This window comes from Anopheles bellator, chromosome 1 (assembly GCF_943735745.2).
Source record: "Anopheles bellator chromosome 1, idAnoBellAS_SP24_06.2, whole genome shotgun sequence".
Classification (NCBI taxonomy): domain Eukaryota; kingdom Metazoa; phylum Arthropoda; class Insecta; order Diptera; family Culicidae; genus Anopheles; species Anopheles bellator.
In genome coordinates, this window is record NC_071285.1 from 29,608,078 (window position 1) to 29,634,654 (window position 26,577).

General features: G+C 47.2%; 7 protein-coding genes across 8 annotated transcripts; 6 read left to right on the forward strand and 1 right to left on the reverse strand.

The window, feature by feature from the left end:
* Nucleotides 1-95: 95 nt before the first annotated feature.
* LOC131206236 (pyruvate carboxylase, mitochondrial) lies at nucleotides 96-8,749 on the forward strand. Of its 2 annotated transcripts, XM_058198705.1 has the most exons (8): nucleotides 96-208; nucleotides 2,941-3,396; nucleotides 3,471-4,723; nucleotides 5,147-5,194; nucleotides 6,068-6,465; nucleotides 6,555-6,814; nucleotides 6,901-8,006; nucleotides 8,078-8,749. In XM_058198705.1, the coding sequence occupies exons 2-8, from the start codon at nucleotides 3,044-3,046 to the stop codon at nucleotides 8,248-8,250; spliced, it is 3,591 nt and encodes a 1,196-aa protein (XP_058054688.1). In that variant the 5' UTR covers nucleotides 96-208; nucleotides 2,941-3,043; the 3' UTR covers nucleotides 8,251-8,749. The 2 variants fall into 2 exon arrangements, with proteins under 2 accessions (XP_058054688.1, XP_058054689.1); XM_058198706.1 differs by lacking the exon at nucleotides 5,147-5,194.
* Nucleotides 8,750-9,515: 766 nt separating this feature from the next.
* On the forward strand, nucleotides 9,516-10,544 carry LOC131215391 (collagenase-like). The gene is made up of 3 exons (XM_058209780.1): nucleotides 9,516-9,584; nucleotides 9,662-10,139; nucleotides 10,204-10,544. The coding sequence occupies exons 1-3, from the start codon at nucleotides 9,516-9,518 to the stop codon at nucleotides 10,542-10,544; spliced, it is 888 nt and encodes a 295-aa protein (XP_058065763.1).
* Nucleotides 10,545-11,164: 620 nt separating this feature from the next.
* LOC131215392 (chymotrypsin-like) lies at nucleotides 11,165-12,486 on the forward strand. The gene is made up of 4 exons (XM_058209781.1): nucleotides 11,165-11,173; nucleotides 11,544-11,618; nucleotides 11,691-12,108; nucleotides 12,191-12,486. The coding sequence occupies exons 1-4, from the start codon at nucleotides 11,165-11,167 to the stop codon at nucleotides 12,484-12,486; spliced, it is 798 nt and encodes a 265-aa protein (XP_058065764.1).
* An 892-nt stretch (nucleotides 12,487-13,378) lies between these two features.
* LOC131215394 (collagenase-like) lies at nucleotides 13,379-14,303 on the forward strand. Its single transcript, XM_058209783.1, has 3 exons — nucleotides 13,379-13,444; nucleotides 13,525-13,942; nucleotides 14,008-14,303. Exons 1-3 carry the CDS (start codon nucleotides 13,379-13,381, stop codon nucleotides 14,301-14,303), a joined length of 780 nt encoding a protein of 259 aa, XP_058065766.1.
* Nucleotides 14,304-14,845: 542 nt separating this feature from the next.
* Nucleotides 14,846-17,742, forward strand: LOC131206717 (protein Red). The gene has a single exon (XM_058199387.1). It carries the CDS (start codon nucleotides 14,895-14,897, stop codon nucleotides 16,515-16,517), a length of 1,623 nt encoding a protein of 540 aa, XP_058055370.1. The 5' UTR covers nucleotides 14,846-14,894; the 3' UTR covers nucleotides 16,518-17,742.
* LOC131206718 (protein rhomboid) lies at nucleotides 16,539-18,810 on the reverse strand. Its single transcript, XM_058199388.1, has 6 exons — nucleotides 18,491-18,810; nucleotides 18,123-18,378; nucleotides 17,730-17,838; nucleotides 17,539-17,646; nucleotides 17,213-17,426; nucleotides 16,539-17,128 (listed from the first exon to the last, which is right to left on the reverse strand). The coding sequence occupies exons 1-6, from the start codon at nucleotides 18,590-18,592 to the stop codon at nucleotides 16,835-16,837; spliced, it is 1,083 nt and encodes a 360-aa protein (XP_058055371.1). The 5' UTR covers nucleotides 18,593-18,810; the 3' UTR covers nucleotides 16,539-16,834.
* A 577-nt stretch (nucleotides 18,811-19,387) lies between these two features.
* Nucleotides 19,388-20,954, forward strand: LOC131205403 (tectonic-like complex member MKS1). Its single transcript, XM_058197483.1, has 4 exons — nucleotides 19,388-19,461; nucleotides 19,524-20,450; nucleotides 20,513-20,666; nucleotides 20,736-20,954. Exons 1-4 carry the CDS (start codon nucleotides 19,388-19,390, stop codon nucleotides 20,952-20,954), a joined length of 1,374 nt encoding a protein of 457 aa, XP_058053466.1.
* Nucleotides 20,955-26,577: the final 5,623 nt, after the last annotated feature.

Consider the following 26,577-nt stretch of genomic DNA (forward strand, 5'->3'; position numbering starts at 1 on the left):
CCGCCAGACCCCGCGCACTCACTCACACTCGCACAGTCGCTGTAAATCAGCTGCGGCGCAACCATATACCATATGGAACGTAGTGGCAACAGCGAAGTTCAGTCCTCAGTCTTTTTCGAGCTAGTGAGTGCGAGTGTACGTGTCTCCGTGGTTTGTGGTTCGCTTAAAATCCTACGAAAATTAGTCTTTCCGTTCCTGTTGTTTTACGGTAACAGTTCCTGATAGTACACTAACTCACAACGTTTGTTTCCAAAATATGGCGATTGACGAAATTACCTTGACCCAGCTTCGTTGGCATTGGTGGTGCTTTTGAGTGTAGATGTGATGAATGTACCGTGGTGCGTTGTTTTCATCGCACGCTCTAGCAAAGCCGGCATTATTACGACACGGTGCTACTTTACTAAGGAACTACGAAAAGAAATGTTAGGTCTAACTACGAGCACGGAATATTAACGTTGAAGATTCGGAACTACCAACGGTTCAATACACCGAAGCTGTGCTACAATTGTTGCGTAACAAGCGTGAAACCACGTTTCTTCGGACGTGCCGGATCGTCTTTGGAGTGTGTCTAGACGAAGCAGATCAATCGGAATGTGATGTGTAGTGGCTTGTGTAATCACCAAATCTAAAATCGGAAAGGTTTCACATACCACTTCACCGGAAGATGTTGGTTGCTCTTTGTTATCGTTCTGCGATGTGTGATGTCACAAATCAAAGCCATCCTTTTTATTCAACCATATTGTTTTCGTTTTTCGTACCATGGTCACTTTCACTAAACAGGAAGGCGACTAGAGAACAGGCCATATGAGCAGGTTGTAAAGTTTCGGTACTTCAACGATTCAGTAGCTGGCAGAGTCCATAAGTTGGCATCGAAGGTCGCTCCGATGGCTGAGAATCATCGCAGTGTCGAAGTGCGTCTTAGTATACTTGGAAATTACCAAGCGAAACATATGCGCAATGGATGGATTGACCTTCGCACGAACAGTTTACAAACACATTTGTAACTTCTGATCCCCGGCGAATGACGGTTTTCTTTTCCTTTTTTATCAAGCCTGTAGACAGAGTTCAACGTCCACTGCTTCAGAATCGCTGCACAACAGGTTTGTTGTGTGTGAGTAGAAGTGTCTTTTAAATGCTTTACAGCACGCAACGAGGACGAAGCAGACAGGTGAAACGGGCGAACGTTGAGTCTACATGGTTTTCTGAAGGATAGTTAGTCCGGTTTCGCATTGCAAGGCTATGTTGACGCCACTGTCTGGCACATCTCTCCATTGGTGCTGGGATATTTAAACTGACTTGGTAGCCAATGCAAAATTCGACATACCGCCGGCGTATAAAGTAACATTTCTAACTCGGTTTCATCGAAGTTCAGCGGGGATGCCGAAACAAGAAACAAACGGTAGAGCATAAAAGTACCCGTTTCATGGCCTACGCGTCTGAACTATTAATTTAAGAATGGACCAAAGTGAAAAACAATAAAAGGCACATAAAATTAAGGAATACGATTGGTAGCAACGGGGGGCGAATGAAGGTTATAGTCCACTGCCTCCTTTCGCACGGCAACAGAGTTAGCGAAGCAACCGATCACGTCCAGATCCAAGCACACTGTTTATGAAACGCGTGTGCTTTGGCGATTGATAACAATTAGAAACTAGTCGGGGTTTCCTACTCGTCGCTATCTTCAAAAACTCTATGTTCATCGCTTCAATCAATGTTGCCGTTGCTGCCAATAGCGCCACTTGGCTTAGAGATGGTTCATGGTACATCACCTAATCATAACTAATCAATGTTCACTGATACCGCCCTGGCATCGCTATGCCAGTTACGGAAAAGCTATCAGTGATCAGCGTGTTTCGTCAATTTTGCCGGAACACTCACTACCTATGTGCATGGTGAAGCCAATGAAGCAGTAGGAACGATTATGTTTTTTATGTACCTTTACACAGATCCGAGTGATGACTTAATGGCACTATTTGATCTTTGGCCGTCAGCGTTTTTGACATTTTTTGTCCGTTTTTTTAAGCGATGTGCAATCGTTTAAACAGGCTTTAGGTAATCCATATTTTCAACGTTGTTTTTCCATCGGTAACATACACGGTTGCCCCGACTGACATAAGGTTATCAATATTAGCCATGAAGCAGACTGGAAATTGCACTTTGGAATAGAAATACATCCCTATCAATCGCTGTACGTGTTCGTAATCGACATATTTTGTTGTCGAATTTAAAACGGCTTTCTTGGTGTTTCATTTTGCAAAATAAGTGTTTGCTTTGCAGAACCCCCAAAGCACAGTAACTATCAGAGAAACCATCGCTGAAATTCTTCATTCATTTGCTGAAATGTTATGCACCCGAGAAGCAGCAAAAGTTTCTGTTACAAATCAGTGATTAGTTATTGTTTGGTTGGATATAAGATGCCTAGTTTTTCCTCCAATTTTCGAATGCTTCACTCAAATGAGTGGAACGCAAAACACGCTTGTGACACTCCCTAATGGGTCGAGTAATGCTCCTCAAATGGCAACACCGGTTCAAAGGACATCCTTCTTCTTTGCCGAATTAGTCTTTATCGTTGTAGATTTTAAAATTTCTCTTGCTTGTGCCTACACCTTAATATTATGTGCCTACACCAAAAATATTACAAGGGATTTTGTTATTACTCGCCTATCAGCAATTTAAAAAACAGTAATCAATTATGTCTTTGCGCAAATTCCACTCCGATTCACCGTTGTACGCGTTTTATCGCGAACAGATTATCAAGATTCGATTTCTAAAGATGGATTATTTTATCATTATCGTTATATAGCTTAACTCAACCGCTTAAGATATCTTGTGTTTAATTTTAGGATAAGCAGAGAGTATGAACTGCATTTCGTTTGTCTCCTCTAAACGCATAAAGTTAAAAAAAATTAAAAATATTTCTATTTTCGTTTTGTATTTCAGTCAACAACGTCGTACCACCGGACCACGTAAAACAGGAATGATAGTTATTTAACCTACACTCTTTGAAGCATTTATTTCGACCATCAATTAGAAGAAAAACACAATGCAGCTCTTCAGTGCGCAGCTCGCCTTGGCAGGATTACGGCGCACGAGCCAGGCCCGCCTGTGGGCGACGAGCAAATATGCTTACTCCAGCCAGGTCGAGTACAAGCCCATACGGTCCGTGCTGGTTGCCAACCGTGGAGAGATCGCCATCCGTGTATTCCGCGCCTGTACCGAATTGGGCATTCGGTCAGTAGCCGTGTACTCGGAGCAAGACAAGATGCATATGCACCGTCAGAAGGCGGACGAATCGTACATGGTCGGAAAAGGATTGGCCCCGGTGGAAGCGTACTTGAACATTCCGGAAGTTATACGAGTATGTAAGGAAAACGACGTCGATGCTGTACACCCTGGGTAGGTGCTGCGGAAGTCAAAATGTGTAATCTGGGTCGGAGTTTGTACTGTTTCTTCTGTGCACTCTTCAACAGCTATGGATTTCTGTCGGAACGGTCAGACTTTGCCCAAGCAGTCATTGATGCCGGACTAAGATTCATTGGGCCTTCGCCGAAGGTCGTGCAACAGATGGGGGATAAAGTGGCCGCCCGTCAGGCAGCCATCGAAGCCGGTGTACCTATCGTGCCCGGAACCGATGGTCCGGTGACTACGAAAGAGGAAGCTGTGGAGTTCTGTCGTAAGCACGGTCTGCCGGTTATCTTTAAGGCGGCCTATGGTGGTGGTGGCCGTGGAATGCGTGTCGTGCGCAAGATGGACGAAGTGGAGGACAACTTCCTGCGCGCCAGTTCCGAGGCCAAGGCAGCATTTGGAAATGGGGCAATGTTTATCGAGAAATTTATCGAACGTCCCCGCCACATTGAGGTACAGCTTCTGGGGGACAAAGCCGGCAACGTGGTGCACCTGTACGAGCGTGATTGTTCCGTGCAACGCCGGCACCAAAAGGTGGTCGAAATAGCTCCTGCCCCTCGGTTGCCGGTTGAAGTACGCGACAAAATGACCGAGTACGCCGTGCGTCTGGCACGCCATGTTGGCTACGAGAACGCCGGCACCGTGGAGTTCCTGGCAGACGAATCGGGCAACTTTTATTTCATCGAAGTAAACGCACGACTGCAGGTGGAGCACACCGTGACGGAAGAAATCACCGGCATCGACCTGGTGCAGTCACAAATACGCGTCGCGGAAGGAATGACTCTACCGGAGCTGGGCTACACCCAGGAGAACATCAGGCCGCAAGGCTATGCTATTCAGTGCCGCGTTACGACGGAGGATCCGGCGAATGACTTCCAGCCAAACACCGGTCGCCTAGAAGTGTTCCGCTCCGGTGAGGGCATGGGCATTCGTTTGGACAGTGCGTCGGCGTATGCCGGTGCGATCATTTCCCCGTACTACGACTCCTTGCTGGTGAAGGTGATATCGCATGCATCCGATTTGCAATCGTCAGCGTCGAAGATGAATCGCGCGTTGCGCGAATTCCGTATCCGGGGTGTGAAAACCAATATCCCGTTTCTGCTGAATGTGCTGGAAAACCAGAAATTCCTCAACGGCGTGCTGGACACGTACTTTATCGACGAGCATCCGCAGCTGTTCCGCTTCGCGAAAACGAAAAACCGCGCACAAAAGCTTCTCAACTACCTCGGCGAAGTGCTGGTAAATGGTCCAACCACACCGCTCGCTACGAAACTGAAACCTGCCGAAGTGAATCCCCATGTCCCGCAACTGCCGCTAGGTAAGTTTCGCCACACAAGCACCGCGGGTGGTTCTGGTGGGTGTCTTTGAGGATACGGTGTTTCGCTTTTCTAGCTGTTGGTTCTATGTTTTTATTCAGTTCAGTGTGCAATGATGCTGTGTTTTATTTTTTCATTAACGTTGTTAATTTTATGTAAATCAATTCATTTATGTTTTATTTTTCTTTCTTTTTTATTAAAAACCATTTGTCTAATGATTTTAACCACCGTGTGTGTTGATTAACGAAATTATCGTTCGATACGGCGTACGGTTTGCGATAATTCGCTTGACGCCAACGATGACTACAACGACCGTACAACGCAATTGGTATTGGTGCTTCTAAACGAAACGTAAAAAACAAACCTGACCACACAACGAACCGTGCGTCCTCAAACATGCCGCACGTCCGTTATTTCAAACATAGACCTATCGCCGGAAGCACTAGCAGAGGAGGAAGAGGGTGTAAGGAAAGGTACATTGTCTCTATCTGTTTCTCTACTACTGTAAGCTTGCATACTTTCCATTGACACTAGCGAAACACTCTATTCAAGCGACACACTACCACTTCTACTATCCTCTTAGGCAACGATCTGCAAACATTTTCAACTAAACACTCTTCCCAATGCTTGACCCCACTCCCGGAACAGACGCTCAATCTGGGCAGTAGTTAGTGCTTGTTGCCACTTGCTTTGTAAGTCCTGGACAAGAGAGAGTAAATCAATCAAACAATCCTTGGGCTATTCATTACATCGACCCAAGTCAATCTTCCTTTCAAAACTATTCTTGTTTTGATGCTAAAGTGCATTCCATTACACGACACAACATCACAACAAGTTGGGAAAACAATCCACTAATGATCACGACCAACAGATAATTGAAGCGTCCGCAGTTTGTTGTTGTAAATCTTAACTCGTAATAGCAACACTCAAATAACTAACGATAAAAGATAGTACATAAATTGAATTTTCAAGAAACCCTTATGGCTGGTCAACGAACTGGTCCCACTGCTGGCTACGACGACGTACAAGAACTTGGAAAACTCTAAAAACCAGAAGGTAACGAAATATGGACAAGAGTTACATAATAGAAAGGCTGTTTGTGTTTGATTTCCAATTGGTATTTAACGACTGTTTTACGATGGTTGTTTTTAACAGTTGTATTTAAAACTATTTAAGTCTTGTGTTTGGCACTATTTTTCGAATACGTTTAATGTTTACACGTCACAGAGTAAATCTACAACACGCACATGCATGCACGCTTGCACGCTCATTTATGGTTTTTCCTCTTTCCCGAAACCCGGAACCTATTCGCTCTCCAGGGCCAATTTCTAATCACATACGAACAGTTACAGAACCACCGCGTGGTTTCAAGCAAATTCTGCAGGAGCAGGGACCGGCAGGGTTCGCCAAGGCTGTCCGAGCGCAAAAGAATTTGCTCCTGATGGACACGACGTTCCGCGACGCGCACCAATCGCTGCTAGCTACCCGTGTCCGCACACACGATCTGCTGAAGATATCACCGTTCGTGGCGCACAAGTTCAACAATCTGTACTCGCTCGAAAACTGGGGCGGAGCTACCTTCGACGTGGCCCTGCGCTTCCTGCACGAGTGTCCTTGGGAGCGGTTGGAAGAAATGCGTAAACAGATTCCTAACATCCCGTTCCAAATGTTGCTGCGTGGGGCCAACGCCGTCGGGTACACCAACTACCCCGACAACGTGGTGTACAAGTTTTGTGATCTGTCGGTATGTGACGTCGTCGAACCTTTGCCCTATGCTGCCTGTACTTTTGGATCGGTGATAACTGTAAAATACCGTTTACTCTTCCCTCACAGGTACAATGTGGTATGGACATTTTCCGAGTGTTTGATTCGCTCAACTACCTACCGAACTTGATCCTCGGCATGGAAGCGGCTGGCAATGCTGGCGGAGTGGTCGAAGCTGCTATCTCCTACACCGGGGACGTCAGCGATCCGAAGAGAACGAAATACGATCTGAAGTACTACACGAACCTGGCGGATGAGCTGGTCAAAGCGGGTACGCACGTGCTGTGTATAAAGGATATGGCAGGACTGTTGAAACCCCAAGCGGCACGGTACGATCGGGCGCCCTGAAGCTTGTTGCGACGGTTCGATGTGTAAAGCATGTTTCTGTTTCTGCTGTTTCTTGACAACACTTTAGGCTTCTTATAACGGCCATTCGCGAGAAGCATCCCGATGTGCCGATTCACATCCATACACACGACACGTCTGGTGCAGGTGTGGCTTCCATGTTGGCGTGTGCCGAAGCCGGCGCAGACGTGGTGGATGTGGCCGTTGATTCCATGTCCGGCATGACATCGCAGCCTAGCATGGGAGCAGTGGTGGCGTCCTTGCAGGGAACCGGCCTCGACACGGGACTGGCATTGCCCGACATCAGCGAGTACTCTGCGTACTGGGAGCAAACCCGTACGCTGTACGCACCGTTCGAGTGCACCACGACGATGAAGTCCGGAAACGCCGATGTGTACATGAACGAAATCCCTGGTGGACAGTACACCAACCTCCAGTTCCAGGCTTACTCGCTCGGGTTGGGTGATTTCTTCGAGGACGTTAAGAAGGCGTACCGCGAAGCAAACCTTCTTCTGGGTGATATCATCAAAGTGACGCCATCGTCCAAGGTGGTCGGTGATTTGGCCCAATTTATGGTGCAGAATCACTTGACGGCCGACCAGGTGCTGGAGCGTGCCGAGGAGCTGTCTTTCCCGAAGTCCGTCGTCGAGTTCCTGCAGGGTGCGATCGGTACACCACACGGTGGCTTCCCCGAGCCGCTCCGATCGCGCGTTCTCAAGGACATGCCACGCATCGAAGGCAGACCCGGTGCACAATTGGCACCGCTCGACTTAGATGCACTTAAAAAATCGCTCCTGGAATCTCACCCAGATGTGAGTGATCGCGACGTCATGTCGGCCGCGCTCTATCCACAGGTTACGAACGATTTCCTGAACTTCCGCGACACCTATGGACCCGTGGATAAGCTGAATACGCGCGTCTTCCTCACCGGTCCCAAAGTTGGGGAAGAATTTGAAGTGTCCATTGAGAAGGGCAAAACACTCGGATTCAAAACGCTCGCCATGGCCGAAGATCTTACCGCGAACGGTGAACGAGAGGTTTTCTTCGAACTAAACGGACAGCTGCGATCGGTGTTGATTCGCGATAAGGAAGCGGTTAAAGAGCTACACATTCACCCGAAGGCCGCAAAGGGCAACAAAAACGAAGTCGGTGCACCGATGCCCGGTTCTGTGATTGGTAAGTTGTCACTAGCTGCTGGCCAGCACCCGTGTTCTAACGTGGCTTGATGTTTGCTGTTTTGCCCACAGAAATTAAAGTCAAGGTTGGCGATCACGTCGAAAAAGGACAACCGCTGGTGGTGCTGTCGGCAATGAAGATGGAGATGGTTGTCCAGTCGCCACGCGCCGGTGTTGTCAAAACGTTGGATATCAGCAACGGCATGAAGCTGGAAGGAGAGGATCTATTGCTAACGCTGGAATGAAACCCATCCATCGCATTCATACCTTGCACAAGTGTTACTTATGTGTCCGGTCGCGTTCCAACCAAGGCATCTTCCAGTGAAGTACATCAGAGACAGGCAAGATCGCTAGTTACGTGCTAGACCAACAACCGGCATGCGGTGTTCTACTTCTTCTTACGGTCAGTGTGCTCTGGGGCAGTATGCTTTCCCAAACGACGCACGGTGCCACCACGGTTTTCAAATGCATGAATCACCAAATTTGAATCATCCGAATACACGACAGGCTCGCTGGCACTTACTTCTTAATAGCTTTTACACGGAAACCGGATATACAGCTACACTGTTATTGTTTTATTACGCTTGTTTTCTATCATTGTTGCGTTTTTGTTTTATTTGGAAGTAGAAGAGCGTTTCTAAAATAACTGTTTCACGATAAGAAGCAGTAATTCAATTTGTTTTCATTTCATCCTTCCACTAGTTGTATGGAAATAAAAAAAAGTTATTATCAATTTCAAGCACATCTAGTTTTGTTCCGAAAATACTCCTATTATCTGCGGGAATACCCGCAAGTGACCATGCCTGACCATTTAAACAAATTGTAATACACACCGGCAATCTGCTTCACAACTCAGACATTCCGCGAGGAAGGCTTCAGACAGTAAGCTGTAGGGAATCTATTTCCTGCAACAAACAGAGCGGAATGGCAAAACAAACGACCCGACACGTTACTAATCGCGCAACGGCGGCGATAGCTGTGCTCTTATCGCGTGAATGAAGTTCCACTGAGTTCCTTACAGTCTAAAGGCTGGCCAGGTTTCGAAAACCTTGCTTCCGCTGTTGGTCATTTCCGCCCAAGTCACTGCGTTGCCCTGCGAAGGGGTGGCTAACGAAGAAGGATCGTTTCTAAATTAAAAATTACACACCGGACAACGGTGAAGGTGGACAAAAAAGCCGGAAACCCCCTACTATCGACACGATGAGAGTATTCTACTGTCCAACGTAGAAGATAACATCGCAGACGCTGGCCTGTTGATAGCCCGCAGAAACAACCTTTTCCACTTGCAGTCCTGAAACAGGTGGACGGCGTTGTCGATCTCAATCTGACCGGATGGATGCTACCCGCTCGCGGGCCTCCGATATAAGAATGTTCGTCTGGGCCGCGCAGCATTTTTAACGGCGTAAGCTTCGATCCGCGCATATCTGTACCGCGTGTGTTCACCTATTCGCACAGCATGGGAAGAAAGTTTGCTGAACGACGGACAGGCGGCCACTGTTCGGTGAGGGTGATGTCGCACGTATTGGCCGTAGTGCTGCTGCTCTGTGCGGGTGCCCCCTGCGTAAAGTGCTCCACAGAGGTACGGTCATCAGTCGTGGATCGATGCGTCGATGCCGGCGCGCCGTAAGAGAGTTCTATCAACATTTTCAAGAACAGCCCACCGCCTTTCCCCTTCCCAGACACCGTGTGCCAAGTGACAGTGGCAACTACCATCTGCCAGCCCATCTCGCCAAGATCGTCAACGGGCAGACGGCGGAGAAAGGGCAGTTTCCTTGGCAGGTTTCGATCCGCGCAGCGCTTGGGCGTTCCGTTACCGTGTGCGGTGGTTCGCTGATCGACGCCCAGTGGATCCTGACTGCGGCCCACTGTGCCCACGACTACACCGTGTTTCAGGTCGGACTCGGATCGATTCACCTTAACGTACCGCGGCTCACGATGTCAACTGTCACCAAGCACGTGCACCCGGAGTTCGATCCGTGGCGGCTTACGAACGATGTGGCTCTTATCCGGTTACCATCGCCGGTTCCATACAGCCACGAGATTTACCCAATTAAGCTACCGATCAATATTTCGCCCCAAGAGTCCTTCGTCGGCCTGAAAACGATTGTGTCAGGATTCGGGCGTACTTCGGACGGTAAGTGGAACTCTGCGTGCAGGTTACGCAACCTCTCCAAATGATCTATACCTGCTCTATACAGCGGTCCAATCGATCTCCACCATGCTAAAGTACGAGTATATGCGCATCATATCCAACGCCGAGTGCTCCACCGTGTACGGAGCGTCTATAATTCGAAACACAACACTCTGTGCGCTCGGTTTTGACCGTTCGAATCAGAACGTCTGCCAAGGCGATTCCGGTGGGCCCATGGTCTTGCAGCAAATCGACGGCAGCTGGGTCCAGATCGGCATTGTGTCGTTTGTATCGAGCCGAGGATGTAGTACCGGTGATCCCTCTGGATACATACGCACCGTCAACTACTTGGACTGGATCGCCAAAACTACAGCCCTTCGAACAGTCGGCTCAGTGGTGAAACACTGAACTTGTTAACACCCCACCATGAACCCCGCGAGCGTAGTTACCATCGTTGGCCAGTGCCGCAGTGGCGGGGACCCGATGACTTCATTGTAATGTGTCAACCACCGCCTGTAGACGATATGATTTTTGAAGATTTGGTTTTCTTACTTCGGTGGAACTGCAAATCCGGGAACGAAAAATAAAGGAATAATGCAAAACGATAATGACGATCCGAAACAGAATTGCGATTACGATTGACATGACTACGACTTCTGTTCTGGACATGACTTTGTTGAAGCACGTTTTTGATGTGATAATTACGAAAGGCACATACCTGACGGTATGCCTACTTCGATGAGTAAGCTTAAAGAGGTGACAATAAGGTTAAGCGTTACACTTAACACCATGCCCTGTACCTTTTCGATCATTGCTCGATATCGTAACGATAACATACCTTTTTACAGAACAATAGACGGGTTGGGCTCTACTTTAGTCGGCTTAAACGAATCGATCATTTAATCAACGCCATTGCTACTTTCCCAATGCTTCACGGAAAAAATGTCGTCACAAGGCAATGCATGAGCAATGCGCCGCTTCGGTGAAAGGCTTAAAAGCGACATGCCGAAGGACTGGGGGAAGGCGTCATGCCGATGGTATGGAGCCTATTTGTTTACCATCTGGGAGTTGCAGGTGCATTGTTCAACAAAATACAAGCACCACTAGAATGCAATACCATTGCCCAATGTGGTGGCGCTGAGGCTGCTTTTTGGGAGTGCCACGGTACAGATATTATTGATCGCTTATCACCATTCTAGCGTGTCGTGAACGACAACATGTACTAGTCGAGAACTGGCCGAAACATGATTGATAGTACGATACCAATGCGAGACTCTTTGCCAGGAAGCCCAGACGATCGACCTCACCATCGTTGCGCTATATATAAGCCATCACCTTTCACAAGCGACCCAAGCTTGCCCAGTGTACTTCAATTTCGATACTTCTAACTCTTTGTCGCTTCTGTAGCTGATAGCTATGCGGTGGTTTACCGATTTACTACTACTTACTGGATTGGCCGTGTGCTGTGCCGTTGCAACCGAGGTAACCTTGTTATGCTTATGTGATACACGCTAAAGCATTTGGTTTCTAAACTGTTCCGTTGTGCTTGGCCAGGTTAAGACAAACCCAAACCTAAAGATAGTGAATGGATTTAACGCACCGAACACACCCTACAACGTATATGTGTTGTATCTGAATTCCGGCAATGCCGGATTCTATGGTGGTGGCTCCCTGATTTCCGATCGCCACGTGTTGACGGCAGCCCAGAACATTCAAGGATTCGTGCGATGGGAACTAGGACTTGGCAGTGTCTTTTTTTCACAGTTAACCACGCAAGTGTCGACGCAAGCAACCGCTCATCCATCCTTCAACGCTCAGACACGTGACAACGACATCGGTTTTATCGTCCTACCAAACCCAGTCGTCTTTACGGCAACCATAGCTCGGATCGCGCTTCCTGAGCTGAATGTCAATCTGCCTTTGGAAAACGAAGAAGGCAACATCGTTGGATTCGGGTTTCACACGCTTCACGGTGAGTTTGAGAAGGATATGCGCGGCTGCTGCACGCTTGACCCTAACACTTAACTTGTTCTGAACTTTATGTAATCGCACAGGCGACCAACGGTCAGATTTCTTGAAGATTGGATATCAAAGGATGATTGCCGACACTCGCTGCACCGCAACGTACGTAGTGACGCCACCATATCACTTCTGTGCGGAGGACATTACACATCGCGCCAATGTGTGTAACGGGGACCTGGGTGCCGGGTTTGTTGTCCTGGATCGCCGTGTTGATACACTTGTCGGTATTGCATCGCTGATTACTGACTCGTGTAATGCTATAACTCCAACTGGGTACATCCGTGTATCTTATTATCGTCAATGGATTCGGGATAACACAGGTGTTTAAAAAATCCAGCAACTGCTCGTACTACTTACGCACAGTTTTACCCCTTTCATTCGAGCCGAAGACAGCCGAATTTCGAATCGAAATTTAAAGTAAACGAATAAAGATGGCACATACAAATGGTACCTATACTCTCTATACTTTACTTTGTTTATCGGAAAGAAAATCGTTTGCTGGAAGCGTACTTGACGATCGTTATAGACACTTGTTATTTATTTATTTTACTAGAACGAAAAGAACCGTATTGAAATCAAGTTAAATTGTTGTACTTAAGTTGATGCTCGGTCAGGGTTGGAAATCAGGAAAGGCACTACCACTTTGAATGCTCGTCGCTTTGGGGAACAAGCCCAAAGCTAACAGACTTAAAGTTTAGTAAATTGCGATATTACCATAGGAAATGTAACATCACGAGTAAACTGCTGCTATTACACTTTTTGATAGAAAATATGCTTTTTCGAAGAAACACACATTATTTTCAATTTTGTACCTCAGGAAATTTTTTATTTTTTTGAATTCCCATCATTTCCCTTCGCTAGTATATGCATGTGCATTGTGCAAAGGGAATCAAGAGAATGCAATAACGTTCCTCAGAGCAGTAGCGCCTGGTCTGCTTCATGAGCCTCGGTGGAAGCGGTTCAGGAGGCAACACAAAATATGATTGATCTCTTATCAACATCCGACTGTCGTAGACGACAACATTGAATGGCAGGAAATTTTGAGGAAACATGATTGATAATACCACACCATTACGAGACGCTCTGCCAAACCTAAACGACCGACGCCATCCTTGGGCTATATATAAGGCATCGTCCTCCACCATAAGCCCGAAGGTAGTTGAGTGTGCCCCATTTTATACAGTTCTCAGTTTTGTTCGGTTCCGTTGGCGTGGGCTAACATGCAGTGGCCTACCAAACTACTACTACTGGCTGGACTGGCCCTGTGCTGTGCCTATGCAGCCGAGGTAAACTAGTGATGCTTGTGCTATACTTTAACGTATTTAGTTCATAGAATGTATCATCCTGTTCCGATGTGCTTGACCAGGTTAAGACAAACCGTAACCCCAGAATAGTGAATGGATCCTACGCCCCGACTACGCCGTACAACGTCTATGTGTTATATCTGAATTCCGGCAATGCCGGATTCTTTGGTGGTGGCTCCCTCATTTCCGATCGCCACGTGTTGACGGCAGCGCAGAACATTCAAGGATTCGTGCGATGGGAAATGGGACTAGGCAGTACCGTTTTCAGCCAGTTAAGCACGATTGTGTCTAGTCAGGCAATCCCGCATCCATCGTTCAATAGTGTGAATCGTGCCAACGATATCGGCATTATCATTCTACCTTCTCCAGTCGCCTTTACGGCGACCGTTTCTCCGGTTACACTTCCGGTTCTTAATCGCCATACACCCTACGAAAATGAGGAAGGCAAAATCGTCGGATTTGGATTCAACTCAGTTAATGGTAGGTGTGGGAACGACGCGGAATTTTCCAACGCTACACTTTCGAATACACCAAACTATTTGCAGGGCAAGTTAACGCAGATTACTTGATGCTCTCATATCAAAGAGTGATTGCTGATACTCGGTGTACCGGAATCTTTCAAATAACGCTGCCATATCATTTCTGTGCGGAGGATACCCTGTATCGCTCGAACATCTGCAATGGCGATCTTGGAGGTGGATTCGTTATTCTGGATCAACGCGTCGACACACTGGTCGGTATTGCCTCGCTTATTACTGCATCGTGTGATTCGCAGCAACCCACTGGCTACACGCGTATTTCTTCGTACCGTCAATGGATCCGGGACAGCACTGGGGTTTAGGAGATCCACATTGAGAACCATATGATGTACAAACATTCAAAACGAATGAAAACGATGAACGATATGTTTAATATACAAATTAAAAGTATTTTATTTCATTCTCAAACAAACACGTGTGATAAATTTCAGAAATTCATTGGGAGTACTTCTACCGGGGAAGTGAAATCAAAGGGAAATGAACCATGCTATATTACCCGCTTAGACTATTGTTTAAATTTGAGTAAATTAGTTAATTTTCTCGTTATTGCAAATAATAGCAGCCTAAATTTCAAATCTCCGCAGTTGTAAGCTTCCAACAAATGCAAAAAAAATTTATGAAATATGAAACGTTTGGTCAGTAGTGAAATATTTCAAGTTATTCTCCCTGAACTGCGTTATGTTTGACATTTACTGTCAAACGTCACTGAGCAATGTAATGTTTCTTTGGCTGTAAATAAATCGTTCTTCACCAGTTCAATTTGTAGCATTAAGTTGTGTTGAGTAAAGTGTTCGCAAGAAGTTCCATGCCATCTGTGAGCGTAGCATAATTTTAGTGGGTAGGAATTTCGACACACTTGTTTTGAGACTAAAGTACCAGCGCTTTGAAGCAAAATGCCTGCCGAAAACGACAACCACGAGCCGGAAACTCCGGCAACGCAGCGGCTGACGAACGATGATTTCCGTAAACTTTTGATGACGCCAAGGGCTCCCCCGGGAGCCGGCCACGCTACGGGTTCAATCCGGGACGCGATGGCAAAGGGATCCTCGTCAGGATTAACTTCAGCAGCAATGTCCTCAGGATCGGGGTCCTCATCATCTATCATGAAACCACCATCATCCGAGCGACACGAAGCCCGACGAAAGAAAAAGAATTTCTATGCCCAGCTTAAAAAGCAGGAAGATAACAAGCTGGCTGAGTTGGCCGAAAAGTACCGCGATCGGGCACGCGAACGACGCGACGGTGCCAATCCGGATTACCAAAATCTCGATTCCACCAGCTCGACCAGCGCCTACCGTGCGGTGGCCCCGGATGCCAAGTCCGGTCTAGACGCAGCGGAGCGTCGCCGGCAGCAGATCCAGGAATCCAAGTTTTTGGGTGGAGATATGGAGCATACCCATTTGGTAAAGGGTCTCGATTATGCGCTGTTGCAGAAGGTTCGCAGCGAAATCGTTGCCAAGGAGCAAGAACAAGAGGAGGAAATGGAGAAGCTAGTCGACGTCGAACCACCCATGCACCGCAATGCAGTCGGTGGCTCACAAGCAGATAAGGACTCGGCGCCGGGTGGATCAGAAGAGGTCGAGTTCCACACCGTGATGGGACAAAACATTTTTCGCCTTCTGGAAAAGCAGCGTTCACGGACGATCGAGCGCAATGAAATGTTCGCCCCTGGTCGTTTGGCGTACCACATCGAGCTGGAGGACGAAAATGTGGACACGGACATTCCGACAACGGTGATCCGATCGAAGGCGGAGGTCCCGCTAGATGTTGGGGACACGCAAACGCTCACCACTAACGACATCGTCATCAACAAATTGGCCCAAATTTTATCCTACTTGCGACAAGGTGGCCGAGGTAAGAAGAACAAGCGGCGTGACAAGGACAAACCACTATTCAAGCTGCCTGAGGAACTTACTGGCAAAGGTGGCACGCTGGGTGACGATTCGATCTACGGTGATATCGGCGACTATCAACCCAGCCGCCGATACGAAGATGTCGCTACGTCTTCAAAGCTCGAGGGCAACACGGGCAAGCATAGCTATTTCGACAAGTATGGTGAAGATGCATCAGCCGAGCGGGAGCCAGTCATTCCGCCCGTTCCCGCGCCACCGAAGCTGTCGGCGCAACTCATTACCAAGTTGACGGCAGAACCGGAGGGATACGCCGAGTGTTATCCAGGCTTGCAGGAAATGAACGACGCAATAGACGATTCCGATGATGAAGTGGATTACACCAAAATGGATCTGGGTAACAAGAAGGGACCGATTGGTCGTTGGGACTTTGACACGCAGGAGGAATACTCCGACTACATGAGCAGCAAGGAAGCGCTCCCGAAAGCCGCCTTCCAGTATGGCGTTAAAATGCAGGATGGCCGAAAAACGCGCAAGCACAAGACAGAAAAGAACGAGAAAGCGGAGCTTGACCGGGAATGGCAGCAGATTCAGAACATTATTCACAAGCGAAAAGCAAAGGCGGCAACTGAGGAAGATATCGACTTTAAAAAGTCAAAATACTAGACCAAACGACTAGACCGGCAAAACGCCGTAAAAGAAATCTTTTATTGCTGTTTCTCAGCTGTATACAATAAGAGCATAAAGATAAAATACATAAAAAATGTTTGTCTTGTCTTTGAAAATACTTACGACTTTTCGTAGGCCTAGGCTAAAAGGCGAAATGTGATTTAACAATACTACTCAGCTACTCTAGCTCTGGCCAAGGCCAGTATGTAAGGCCATTTGTTTCGTTGGAAGTGTTCCCTAACAGTCTAGCTTTGCCTTATTGCTTTGTAAGTAGAAGCGGCGTGCACGTGTTGTACAAGTCCCCCGAAGTGAATTCAGTAGAAGTGTGCGGGATTCAGGAAGTGGTACATAATACCGGCGGCCATAAGCAGGAAGTAGACCGTAACAGCACACCACCAGAGCTTGCGTTCCCATGGTACCACTTTCAGATTGCGAAGCACACCAATTCCGACCAGGAACCCGGCAAGCGCACCGCTGGCGTGCGCAATGTAACCCACTTTATCGAAAGGATCGTTGATGCTGTTCCAAATGGAAGTTCCCAAATCAGTTATGCAAAACACCAAAAACACGAACAGCTGCACAATAGCGAATTCCATCTGGCTCCAGTTCTGAGGCAAAAAAACAACAAATTAAATGTTATTTAACTCTTTGGCAAATAATACAATTGTAGGCCCCATTCGCACGCCACTCACCATGATGATGGTAGCGATGTGAGCCGTGATGAGTGCGTACACGCCACCGGATGCGCCGGCAAGAAAAACGCGGGGCGTGAAAATAGATGTGCCCATCGATCCTGCTACGACACCGGCCAGGTAAACCAATGCTACCCGCCACCAGCAGTGCACCAACTCCAGTGCGACGCCCAGAAATATTTGCACCAACAGGTTCATCATAAGGTGTACAAAACTTCAAAATAGATGGAACATTAAATTAAAACACGCTTACTGTAAATTTATCCAGTCTGTAAGTAGACGGATCGCAAAGATGCAAGTTTTGCGAATAACCAATCAAAGCTCACCCAATATGCACAAACATGTACGTCAGAAAGCGCCACACCTCGTGGCGTAAGTTTGGATTGTAGATAAACAGCGTCGCCATTGGCCCATTAGTGCTCGTGCCGTTCTGGCTGAATGGGGAGAAATAGAGCATGCAGAAAAAGGGAGGCAGGCCTTTAGGCGTCACTCAAGATAGCTGTTTCCCCGTACTTACTTCTGAGTTTTGATTATGTCCACCACGAAGAATATGATTTCCATGATTGAAAAAATAATCATCATCAACGGTGGTGGCCACACTTTCATGCTCCGCTCGTACTCGCCATCTGCAATGGAAAATGGCTTTTCTTTACTTTCGAAACAGTTCATAAATGGGAAGTGTGATATTTTTATTTTTTTCCCCCTTGGAACGACTTCACAGCCAAGTAATTTGAATAAAGTTTGAAGTACAGCCAAGGTCGCCTCGTAAGTGGTTGAAAGAAACCTACACGCAACTCACTCATATCGGGACATCATCACACGGATAAGTACAGGGGTGAGATAAGGAGCAAATCGCTTCGAGTGGTAATTATTGGGCGTTAATACAGGAAATTTTGTTACAGTTCCCTACCTGTCTCATCGGCTACGGCCGGGGTGCGCCTTGGGACCACGACTCGGCAGTACTTGATGCATAGATCCCGGAACAAGTACGGATGTTCGGTGCTCAGTTTGTAAAACTCCTCGAAATCCAGGTGGCCATCGTTGTTTTGGTCGGACCGCATCAATACCTCGCGCATTACCTCTTTCGGTATATCTGGACATTTTTTATCACGTATCAAATTTCTCAGTTCATTTCTGGACAAGTAACCGTTCCCATCGGTGTCGTACTGTTCGCCGTGAAGTAAAACATGAAAACGCGTGGAAGAAAGAACAGTTTTGTCAATATTCAAAAACCCACCGAAGCTCAATGTGCTACACCCTTTTCCCGTTAATTATCACCTTTTCGAAAATGATCCGCAGCTCCTGCCGCCTTTGGTTCTCCTCAACCGTGTTGAGACGTTGTAGGGGAATTTGTTGCACTTGGCGCTCGTGGTGGTCCATCGTGAACTAACGCAGTTGAATCTAACGGATGGAAACGAAGGTGTAGCTTAGCAGTCCAACCAAACGCGCCGAGATGCTTCTGACGCTTTCCTTTTGAGATATCCTTTTTGGGAAAACTTTCTACTTTCCCAGCACCTTGTTCCGGGCGCACCGGTCTTCGTTTTCCGTTCACATTCGATGAGTCCACCTTAGACGAATGATTCATACCTTAGACGGGCGCGTCGCTGCGTTTCGTGAGCCGTCACTGTTGTATGTTCATAATCTGTGCCGCGCTCAGGTCTTTTTATCGCACTAAACGCAACACATCCACATAACTCTTTACCGTTACATATGTATGTTGGTTTTGTTTGGATTTGTTTCGTGCAACGTCAACTTGAATTCCCATGCTCCGCTAACATCTGTTAGGCACACCCTTCTCACTGTTACAACTACTTAAGCGCTTTTTGTAAACCGGCCTTCGTGCACCGATGAACGGCAATAAGAGTAGCAATACCGTTTGTGTTAAAGTATTCTGCGATCAAACAAACTTTTGAGGCAGCTTTATCGATAGAAACAACGAACATTTACTAAAAACTGCTCAAAATATTATCGTAAATGATTGCTGGATAAAGTGAAATATTTCAACCTAATGCAGTGTCACATTTAAAAAGTGCCATTTAAAAAGTGCCAGGGGAAAACTAGAATGCGCACTACCCATTTCCATGGCAACCCTTGTCGAATGACGAGCAAAACAAAGTATATTAAAACGAACTACTCTACCCTGTTAGTACAAAGTTGGAGTTTCCCGGACTCGAGATGTTTTCCAATAGAAAACTGCTTAAAACAGGAACTTACCGTACTCGTGATTCCGTAGCGAACTTTCAGTTCAGGTAAATGTGTAATACATGATCGTTAATCGTTTCTACATTAAATCATTTACTTCCATTCTCAGAGTTACCATTCAAAAGATACATTCTCTGATTGATATGCCCACTTTGGAAGGACTCAGCATAGCATTGCCAAATGTTCTACCGGAGGAGTCTGGCTCAATCGAGACACAAACGATAAAGTGGCAGGAAAAAGTGTTCAGCCGTTACGAGATCGAGTACTACACTATGAAGGACAATTGCAAATCCGAACGCCAGAAACAGTACTTCCAACGACTGAAGGCTGAACCCAAAGAACCATCAATACTTTTCACATATGTCGATGGTGATAGCTACTATCCGGAGGATTTAGACGATGTCAACCAAAAGCATATGCCATGTGTTTCGAACACAAGCACTCAATCAATGTACCTGATGGCAGACCTCGGACAGGACGTACTTTTATTTAGTCTGCACTGGTTTGAGGACGATGGCGTTCTCCTGGTGTACCCCGATTTTAACCGTTTTACCGTCAATCCATACTATCATGAGGCGCGAGGATCAAATTTGCAAATGTACCATTACGCGTTGGAGAAAACCGATACTGCCGACCGGCTGACTGAAATTCAAGCAGCTAACAATATCATCGTTGCCACCAAAAGCAACTTGCATCTTCCGTTTACTAGAGAACTCGGGTTCTCAATGCCAAAAAAGCTGCATCGTGACGTGTTCGTGTTGCTAGAACTGCTGTACGCCAGCGAATTCAAATATGATGAATTGCATCTACGGTACAGGGTGAAACTTCCGGATGGTGTGAAAATGGCCAATCAATGCAGTTCCGAAGAGATCAGCAGCACGCATAGTTCTAGAAAAACGAACGATCGGTGGCATTTTGGACACTGTGTTGAGCTACATTTAACGCTGCCAGAAACTAGAGAGCCATTGCTTCACGTAGTGGATTTGTACTTAGAAGCCATCTCCATCGACAGCTGCTGTAGAGAACGATATCTTGGGTATGTTTCATTGACAAACGCTTTTAATAGGTTCTTGTATTTCAAATGCTATGTCTTTTCAGCCATTCGCACCTTCCACTATCTTTGGTACCGGGAGGTGGCGAAAAGACATTAAACTTTATACAACTTATCAAAAACGACGTGTTCGCGGATCGCTTGGAAGCCTTTCTTGTCGGAAACCGCCGGGCCGTGGATCTTGTTTCTTTTTACGGCAAGGTAAATCAACTTCAGACAACGTGAATTATTGATTTAAACCAGTTCACTTTGCGCTTTATGCTTTTGCAGACCGGACAAAACATACTGAATCGTTATGGAAACGAAACAAGCTCATCTGGAAAACTACTTGTGCGATATCATATCATCCGCCAGCATCAGCCAAAGGTGTTGAATGAGGGATTTTATAAAGCCACTCTTAAATCAAAAAATATTACTCTCAACCAATTGATTGCCTCTTACCACGCTGCTCGGGAGCGCCTAGAAGAATTTGTAGAGTTAAAATACTAATAGCGTAATCGTGTTCTGCTGATTGAAAACATATGATAAATAAAACAACAAATATAACAAAATAGTATAAAATAACAAATATTTGTTACAATTTGTCTGTCTTGCGCCAAACGCACGGTACAAGAATAAGATGGTTTGTTTTGAAACTCATGTAACATCACACTTCTCGCAATCACAGGATCTCTGCTAACGCTACTGAACCGTTGAGGCTCTGACCGAACCCTGCATTTTAAATAAATAAATAAAAATAAAATTTTAATCGAAACTGTTAAGCATAAATATGGGAAATAATTGGGAGGAAATTGTTTTTTTCTAGCAAGGATTTTAATAATAATGTAGTCCGTAACGGTTCGGAAAAAGGATACTTTTGCTTGTAAGCACCACCCTAGTTTCGTGCTCAGTGGTGTGCGTATGATGTTTCGCACCCACTTCTCGTGCGGCCAGGCCATGCTGGTTCTGTGTGTGCGGTAATGTGAATGCTGGGTACTTTATGGGCTACGCGCTGTTGCCACGTTTGACTAAATATTGCTGACCCCTAGTCATCACTATCATCAACAAGAGAAGGGTAAAGGGGGACAAGCGACGTACGCGTCTCGAACGGGAGAATTTCAATGCTTTTCAAAACATTGTCGTTTGCTCAAACAGTTCCATTTTTACCCTACCGCGTTTGCTTTCTTTGCGCCGTCTGCGGCTTACAAACGTATTGGCAATGATTTGTACTTTTGAAGCCTTGCACCACCACCGGACGCGCAGATCTCGCGCAGATCGCAATCGCAAAACAATCGGACGTTGCAATTCTCCTTACTCATCCACGTATTGACCATATTGCAGCGTGTTATTCCTTGCGCCAGAAGATGGGGACCGCTGGGCAATCATACTCATCAAGACCTTCAAGTTTTCCATTCTGTTTCCTTCTAGCACTTATTGCACCTATATGAAACCCATAGAGGACGAGACATTTTATGGTTCCGAAAATCTCTCTCCGAATGACCATTTTCTACACCAGAAGTGAACTCCAAGCGAATCTGTTTATGAAGTGCAACCTATCCGTAAAGGCATACGGCAATATTACCAGAACATGGATTATTTTTCATTTAAGCAATTCCTTCAAATTCAGCTGTGAACTTTGCTCCAAAGAGGATGATTACGAAGTTTTCTGTAGTATGTTAGAATGTCCGTTCACAAACTCTGCCTATGCAATGAGCACGCCACAGTAAATAAAAGCAAAGCTTCGGTTTCAGTCGGAGTACAGACTGCTTGCTTAAGAGATGAAAAAGTTCGCTTACATTCAGTACAGTTTAAGGGCAGGGCAAAATGTGTTCCAATGGTAACGTAAAGGGGAAGTCGTCTCCTGAAGAACTCCGAGTGGCCTTGCACCTGCAGCTGCCTGCTCGCAGGCTCAGCAACGGTTGTGACCCAATTTAGCGCGGTCCGGCCGGTTGGTTGGGCGATCTCCGCGCGGTTGCTTATATTAATGATATTACGGATCATTCGATTGTTTATTATCCATTAGTTGGCGGAAACTTTAAAGACTCGACTGGCACCGCACAACGCAGTGCGTCCCCTGCGATTCCCGGTTCTGGCGCTGAAAACGTCGCGCTTCGTCGGATGGCCCTTAACTAGAGAGATGGCGAGAAGTGCGATTTTCGTGTCGTCATGTCAGGACCCGGACTCGAAACCGGGTCCTCGCCAGCGGATGACGCGCCCCGAAAGACCAAACAAGATGGATCGCCATTTCTGACCGGATGGAATTTCAATCAAACGCACACACGAAATGTGGGATCTCCACATCGCTCTCGCTCTCTCTCTTTCTCGGTCTTGCTCGCTCTCTTTTTCACTGCCACCGTGTGGTGTTGCTGTGCGCCGCTGAAATACGAAATACCGCAAGAGACGACGGCCCGCGGAAAACCGAAGAATGCTGAAGCCAAGCAGACAACACCCCGCGAGGCAGGCGGACGAGGTAAGCTTAGCGCTCCACAACCCGTTTTACCCTGTTTGCCTCAAGCGTGACCAACCGCTTTCGAACCAGCAGCAGGCCGGTCCCCTGGTCCCCTGTCTTGCACGGGGCCACGGCCGCACGGACAGGGGCGGCCAGCAGCGGCAAGAAACCGGTGCGAAAAAAAAAGAGAAACGAAAGAAGCTCACCATCATCGCCTCACCTTCTATGCGCGAGGAGTTGGCTGCGCTACGTTGCCGTGATTTCCTATGGCAACAACACAATCATCGCGCGGCTATAAGCATCCTTCCTTCGCCATTCTGCCTCGCCCCTCTCGCTCTACCATCTGCCCAGTTGCTCTCTCTCTCGCGTGGAACACTGCGCGGTGTTGGGTTCTCTCCGTTTCCCATTTAATTTATCACTTTCCCACAGCCCGGCTGTCTCGAGCGCTCCGTCTCGCTCGCTCTCGGGCTGCGAGGAAAAATTGGTTTCTGCTGGCAAGTGGTAAAGAGAGGTTGGTACGAACGAGGTGTGTGTATGTGTGTCCACCACGAAAGCCACCACACAGCACTTTGGCCTGGACACTCGCGCCGCACGATGCAGTGCCCCCGCCGCCGGGTGCGGTGGGGCCGCGGCGACACGCGGCGCTCCATGTCGCGCTTTGTGTGTGCGTGTTTTTTTTTTCAAAATAAATTTAGCGGCTCGTGTTAGTGCGGAGCGGAGCGCGCTGCGCCTCCGAGGCTCTTGTTGAATACGTCTGGATGATCGTTCTGTACAAATTCACAATGACTAAGAGCGGCCGCAGTGTGATCGGAGAGGGGAGCAAAACAGGCCTGGCGGAAGAGGAACGGACGCGGGTGTTGTTTTTTACATCACCCTCCCGACGCAACGCCCCGCACAGCCCCGCCCGCCCTGTCTCATACATATTCTTATGCCAATAGGGCCAGCAAAAGGCTCATCCAAAAATGGGCCCAGGGCGGGCGTTGAAGCCTGAAAGTGAGCGAGCGAGCGAGTCCGCACACTGCGTGCGGTGTGGCAGAGCAGGACACCTAGACCTGGCTACTGGCGACGTTCGCGCGAATAGCGATGCGTTGGATTGCGGAATGTGGAACACACCTGCACTTTGGGCAACCTTTTTACAAAAATCATAAACAGTCACCGCTTTAAGCAAACGGTTTGCAAAGATGTAACCTGTTTTTCAGGGGGTTTTTTTTGGTACCGGAATGACGATGCTGCTCCGCTATCTATTCCGGGAGACACGCACGAGACCTCTTCCACGTTGAGTCGCGCATAAAGGAAGAATTGCGTTCACTTATCGGCCTTCTCGACCGGTTCACCAGGTTTTCGCCTCTTTCCTTTTCCGTCGCGCGCTTTGGCCCTCTTCGCACGTTACTCTGGAGGGAGAAGCCTACTCTGTAGCCTGAGCGTGTTAGCGGAAATCAATCTGTTTAAACTAAATAAATCCAACGCACGGCGCACCAGATGTGTTGCTATGTTGACGCGCACTTTTGTCGCAATTATTAATAAACAATGTTACGTAATCGGACGTGGCATGTAGGACACAACGATAATGATAGCGGGCGCCGTTTAGCACGTTGTCCGCGCGATAGTGCTTACCATTACCACTGCAATGCCAATGTAAATAATATTGTGAATGGTTCGTGTTTGAAAATCATCTCCTTCGCAGACTGCGGTTACTCCAAATCCGGTACCAAAAAACTATCGCTATCTCCCTCCCGGCTAGTTTCGGGAGTTTTTTTTTCTTTTCATATTTCATACCTCGACATGTTTCTGTGCCAACGACATGAGGCCTGCCCGCTCCGCCTGCCGTCACACCGCACCGAACACGGGAGGTAGTCAGAGAACGAAACTAAAAGCAAGAAGAAAAAAAGGGAAAGAAAAAAAACTAAACCAGAAGCTGCTCAATACAGGAATTTGCTAAAAATATATTCGCGCAACACACGGGGAACATGGTCGTGACATGTGCGTATGCGGCCCCGTGTTCCTTGGTGTGTGCCACACGCACGCTGTATTATGAGCGCCAGGAAAATGATGATGCTCCATGTGCAGAGCGGTTCGAGCTTGTCCATGTTTCATTGACTGAAGTTAAATTTGCAGACCGGCAGCCAGGCATGTGGTGGCAGGCTTTGTTCACATTCGGCTTGAGCCTCTCGAAAGAAGCACGGATGTGCGTTGGATGGGTAGGCGTCCCCGTTGCACCTGTTTCTGGCTCGAGTAGTGTACAGATCTTTAATCGCCCCGCGGCTTGAGGAATTTCTTTCAGCGAGACAAAGATGCAAAGAAATCTTCTTTCCTTGGCCTTGGAGCAGTGGGTAGAGGTTTCGATTATAACGAGGACAAGGAAAGTATCTCTAATTAGTTGCTTGGTTAAGGTACTTTGCTCTCAATAAGCTGGTCTGAAGTGTCGATCGATTTTTGTGTGGTGAACACGCCTGATGCTCGGAGCAGGACACTTTTACAGCGTGGCAATACAACTCAGTCTGTAGATTCTGGCGCAAAAACGATCCTGGCTGGTGGTAACATCGCCATATGGCTAACTAATAGAATCACGAACGGCAAACGTTCAGGCTATCTAGGTGTAGTTTTCAAGAGCAGCAAACGATACAATATTAAAGAGCTCGGATTCGTGTGAACCAAAGACAGTGCCAATCCGCGAGATCCATCGCCTTGTGAAAGGAGAAGTTCGATATGATAGTAAATTTCAGCCTCCCGATGATACAACGCAAGAGCTGCCGCTGGGATTGGATTGAATTGGTACAACTTAGAGCAATTTCGCAAAATAATCAAGGAAGTCAGCCATACTCTCTCTCTCTCTCTCTCTCTCTCTCTCTAATGCGACGCAGTGTTGCACACCTTTTTCTTCCCTCTGTAGTGTTCTGGGGGGAAGATGCACTTTCGGTGCGCTCACCAACACATTCATCCTGCTCGTAAGGTGTAGCCATATCGTAGTTTCCTGTCTGTAGCGTGAGAGCTGGCATTTCTCCTATCGCCACAACCCTTCTCCAAGGATCACACTCGCCTTCCGGGTTTGCTTCCTTCACAGTTCCTCACATCGGTAACATTTGCTGGGCCTTGTAATGCTGATTATTGATTGAACTGCCTGCGTGTCGAGTAATGTCCCGTGCGATGTTCCCATCCCAAGCCATCGTCGAGTCATCCCAGTGAAGAAACTGTACTGCCCTTTGTAGTCGCAATCGTAGCATGTACCATGTTGCATTATTGATATTTCTGATAACGTTTGAAACCCCGCTGCCGGAAATGTAGGGACATGTTCACTACCTTCCTGTTAATTTTCGTATCGAAAATCATGTTCAACTTTCTATCAAAAGATTCACCTTTAGACGTACCATTTGTTATCGAATGTATTGAATGTGAGGTACACCCACAAAGTATACGCCTTGACGCCTCGTTTTCTTCGGCAAGAATACAGTATGACGTGTGACTCTTTTGATGGAACCCTTTGCGGCAAGCGTAATGAATTATGGTGACATCGGTTTAAGGGAAGCAGCCCATGTTGGCTATTCCTTTCAAATTTCACCCCGACCGCAACTGCGATGTTAAAGTGGCTTAAAGTTGTGATGAGTCGCGTACACTTTGACTAAATGACGAGACGACGGGAGGATGACGATGACTAATTTTACGCTTCTGTGATCCGTGTGAAGAAAT

Coding starts and splice junctions, on each gene's coding strand:
- LOC131206236 (XM_058198705.1), top strand. CDS start 3,044: ATGCAGCTCTTCAGTGCGCAGCTCGCCTTGGCAGGATTACGGCGCACG. Junction 3,397..3,470: donor GTCGATGCTGTACACCCTGG/GTAGGTGCTGCG, acceptor ACTCTTCAACAG/CTATGGATTTCTGTCGGAAC. Junction 6,815..6,900: donor TTGAAACCCCAAGCGGCACG/GTACGATCGGGC, acceptor ACAACACTTTAG/GCTTCTTATAACGGCCATTC.
- LOC131215391 (XM_058209780.1), top strand. CDS start 9,516: ATGTCGCACGTATTGGCCGTAGTGCTGCTGCTCTGTGCGGGTGCCCCC. Junction 9,585..9,661: donor GCGTAAAGTGCTCCACAGAG/GTACGGTCATCA, acceptor TTTCAAGAACAG/CCCACCGCCTTTCCCCTTCC. Junction 10,140..10,203: donor ATTCGGGCGTACTTCGGACG/GTAAGTGGAACT, acceptor TGCTCTATACAG/CGGTCCAATCGATCTCCACC.
- LOC131215392 (XM_058209781.1), top strand. Junction 11,619..11,690: donor GCTGTGCCGTTGCAACCGAG/GTAACCTTGTTA, acceptor GTGCTTGGCCAG/GTTAAGACAAACCCAAACCT. Junction 12,109..12,190: donor CGGGTTTCACACGCTTCACG/GTGAGTTTGAGA, acceptor GTAATCGCACAG/GCGACCAACGGTCAGATTTC.
- LOC131215394 (XM_058209783.1), top strand. CDS start 13,379: ATGCAGTGGCCTACCAAACTACTACTACTGGCTGGACTGGCCCTGTGC. Junction 13,445..13,524: donor GCTGTGCCTATGCAGCCGAG/GTAAACTAGTGA, acceptor GTGCTTGACCAG/GTTAAGACAAACCGTAACCC. Junction 13,943..14,007: donor TGGATTCAACTCAGTTAATG/GTAGGTGTGGGA, acceptor AACTATTTGCAG/GGCAAGTTAACGCAGATTAC.
- LOC131206717 (XM_058199387.1), top strand. CDS start 14,895: ATGCCTGCCGAAAACGACAACCACGAGCCGGAAACTCCGGCAACGCAG.
- LOC131206718 (XM_058199388.1), bottom strand. CDS start 18,592: ATGGACCACCACGAGCGCCAAGTGCAACAAATTCCCCTACAACGTCTC. Junction 18,379..18,490: donor TGCGGATCATTTTCGAAAAG/GTGATAATTAAC, acceptor CACGGCGAACAG/TACGACACCGATGGGAACGG. Junction 17,427..17,538: donor TACATGTTTGTGCATATTGG/GTGAGCTTTGAT, acceptor TCTATTTTGAAG/TTTTGTACACCTTATGATGA.
- LOC131205403 (XM_058197483.1), top strand. CDS start 19,388: ATGTTTTCCAATAGAAAACTGCTTAAAACAGGAACTTACCGTACTCGT. Junction 20,451..20,512: donor TGTAGAGAACGATATCTTGG/GTATGTTTCATT, acceptor ATGTCTTTTCAG/CCATTCGCACCTTCCACTAT. Junction 20,667..20,735: donor TTGTTTCTTTTTACGGCAAG/GTAAATCAACTT, acceptor ATGCTTTTGCAG/ACCGGACAAAACATACTGAA.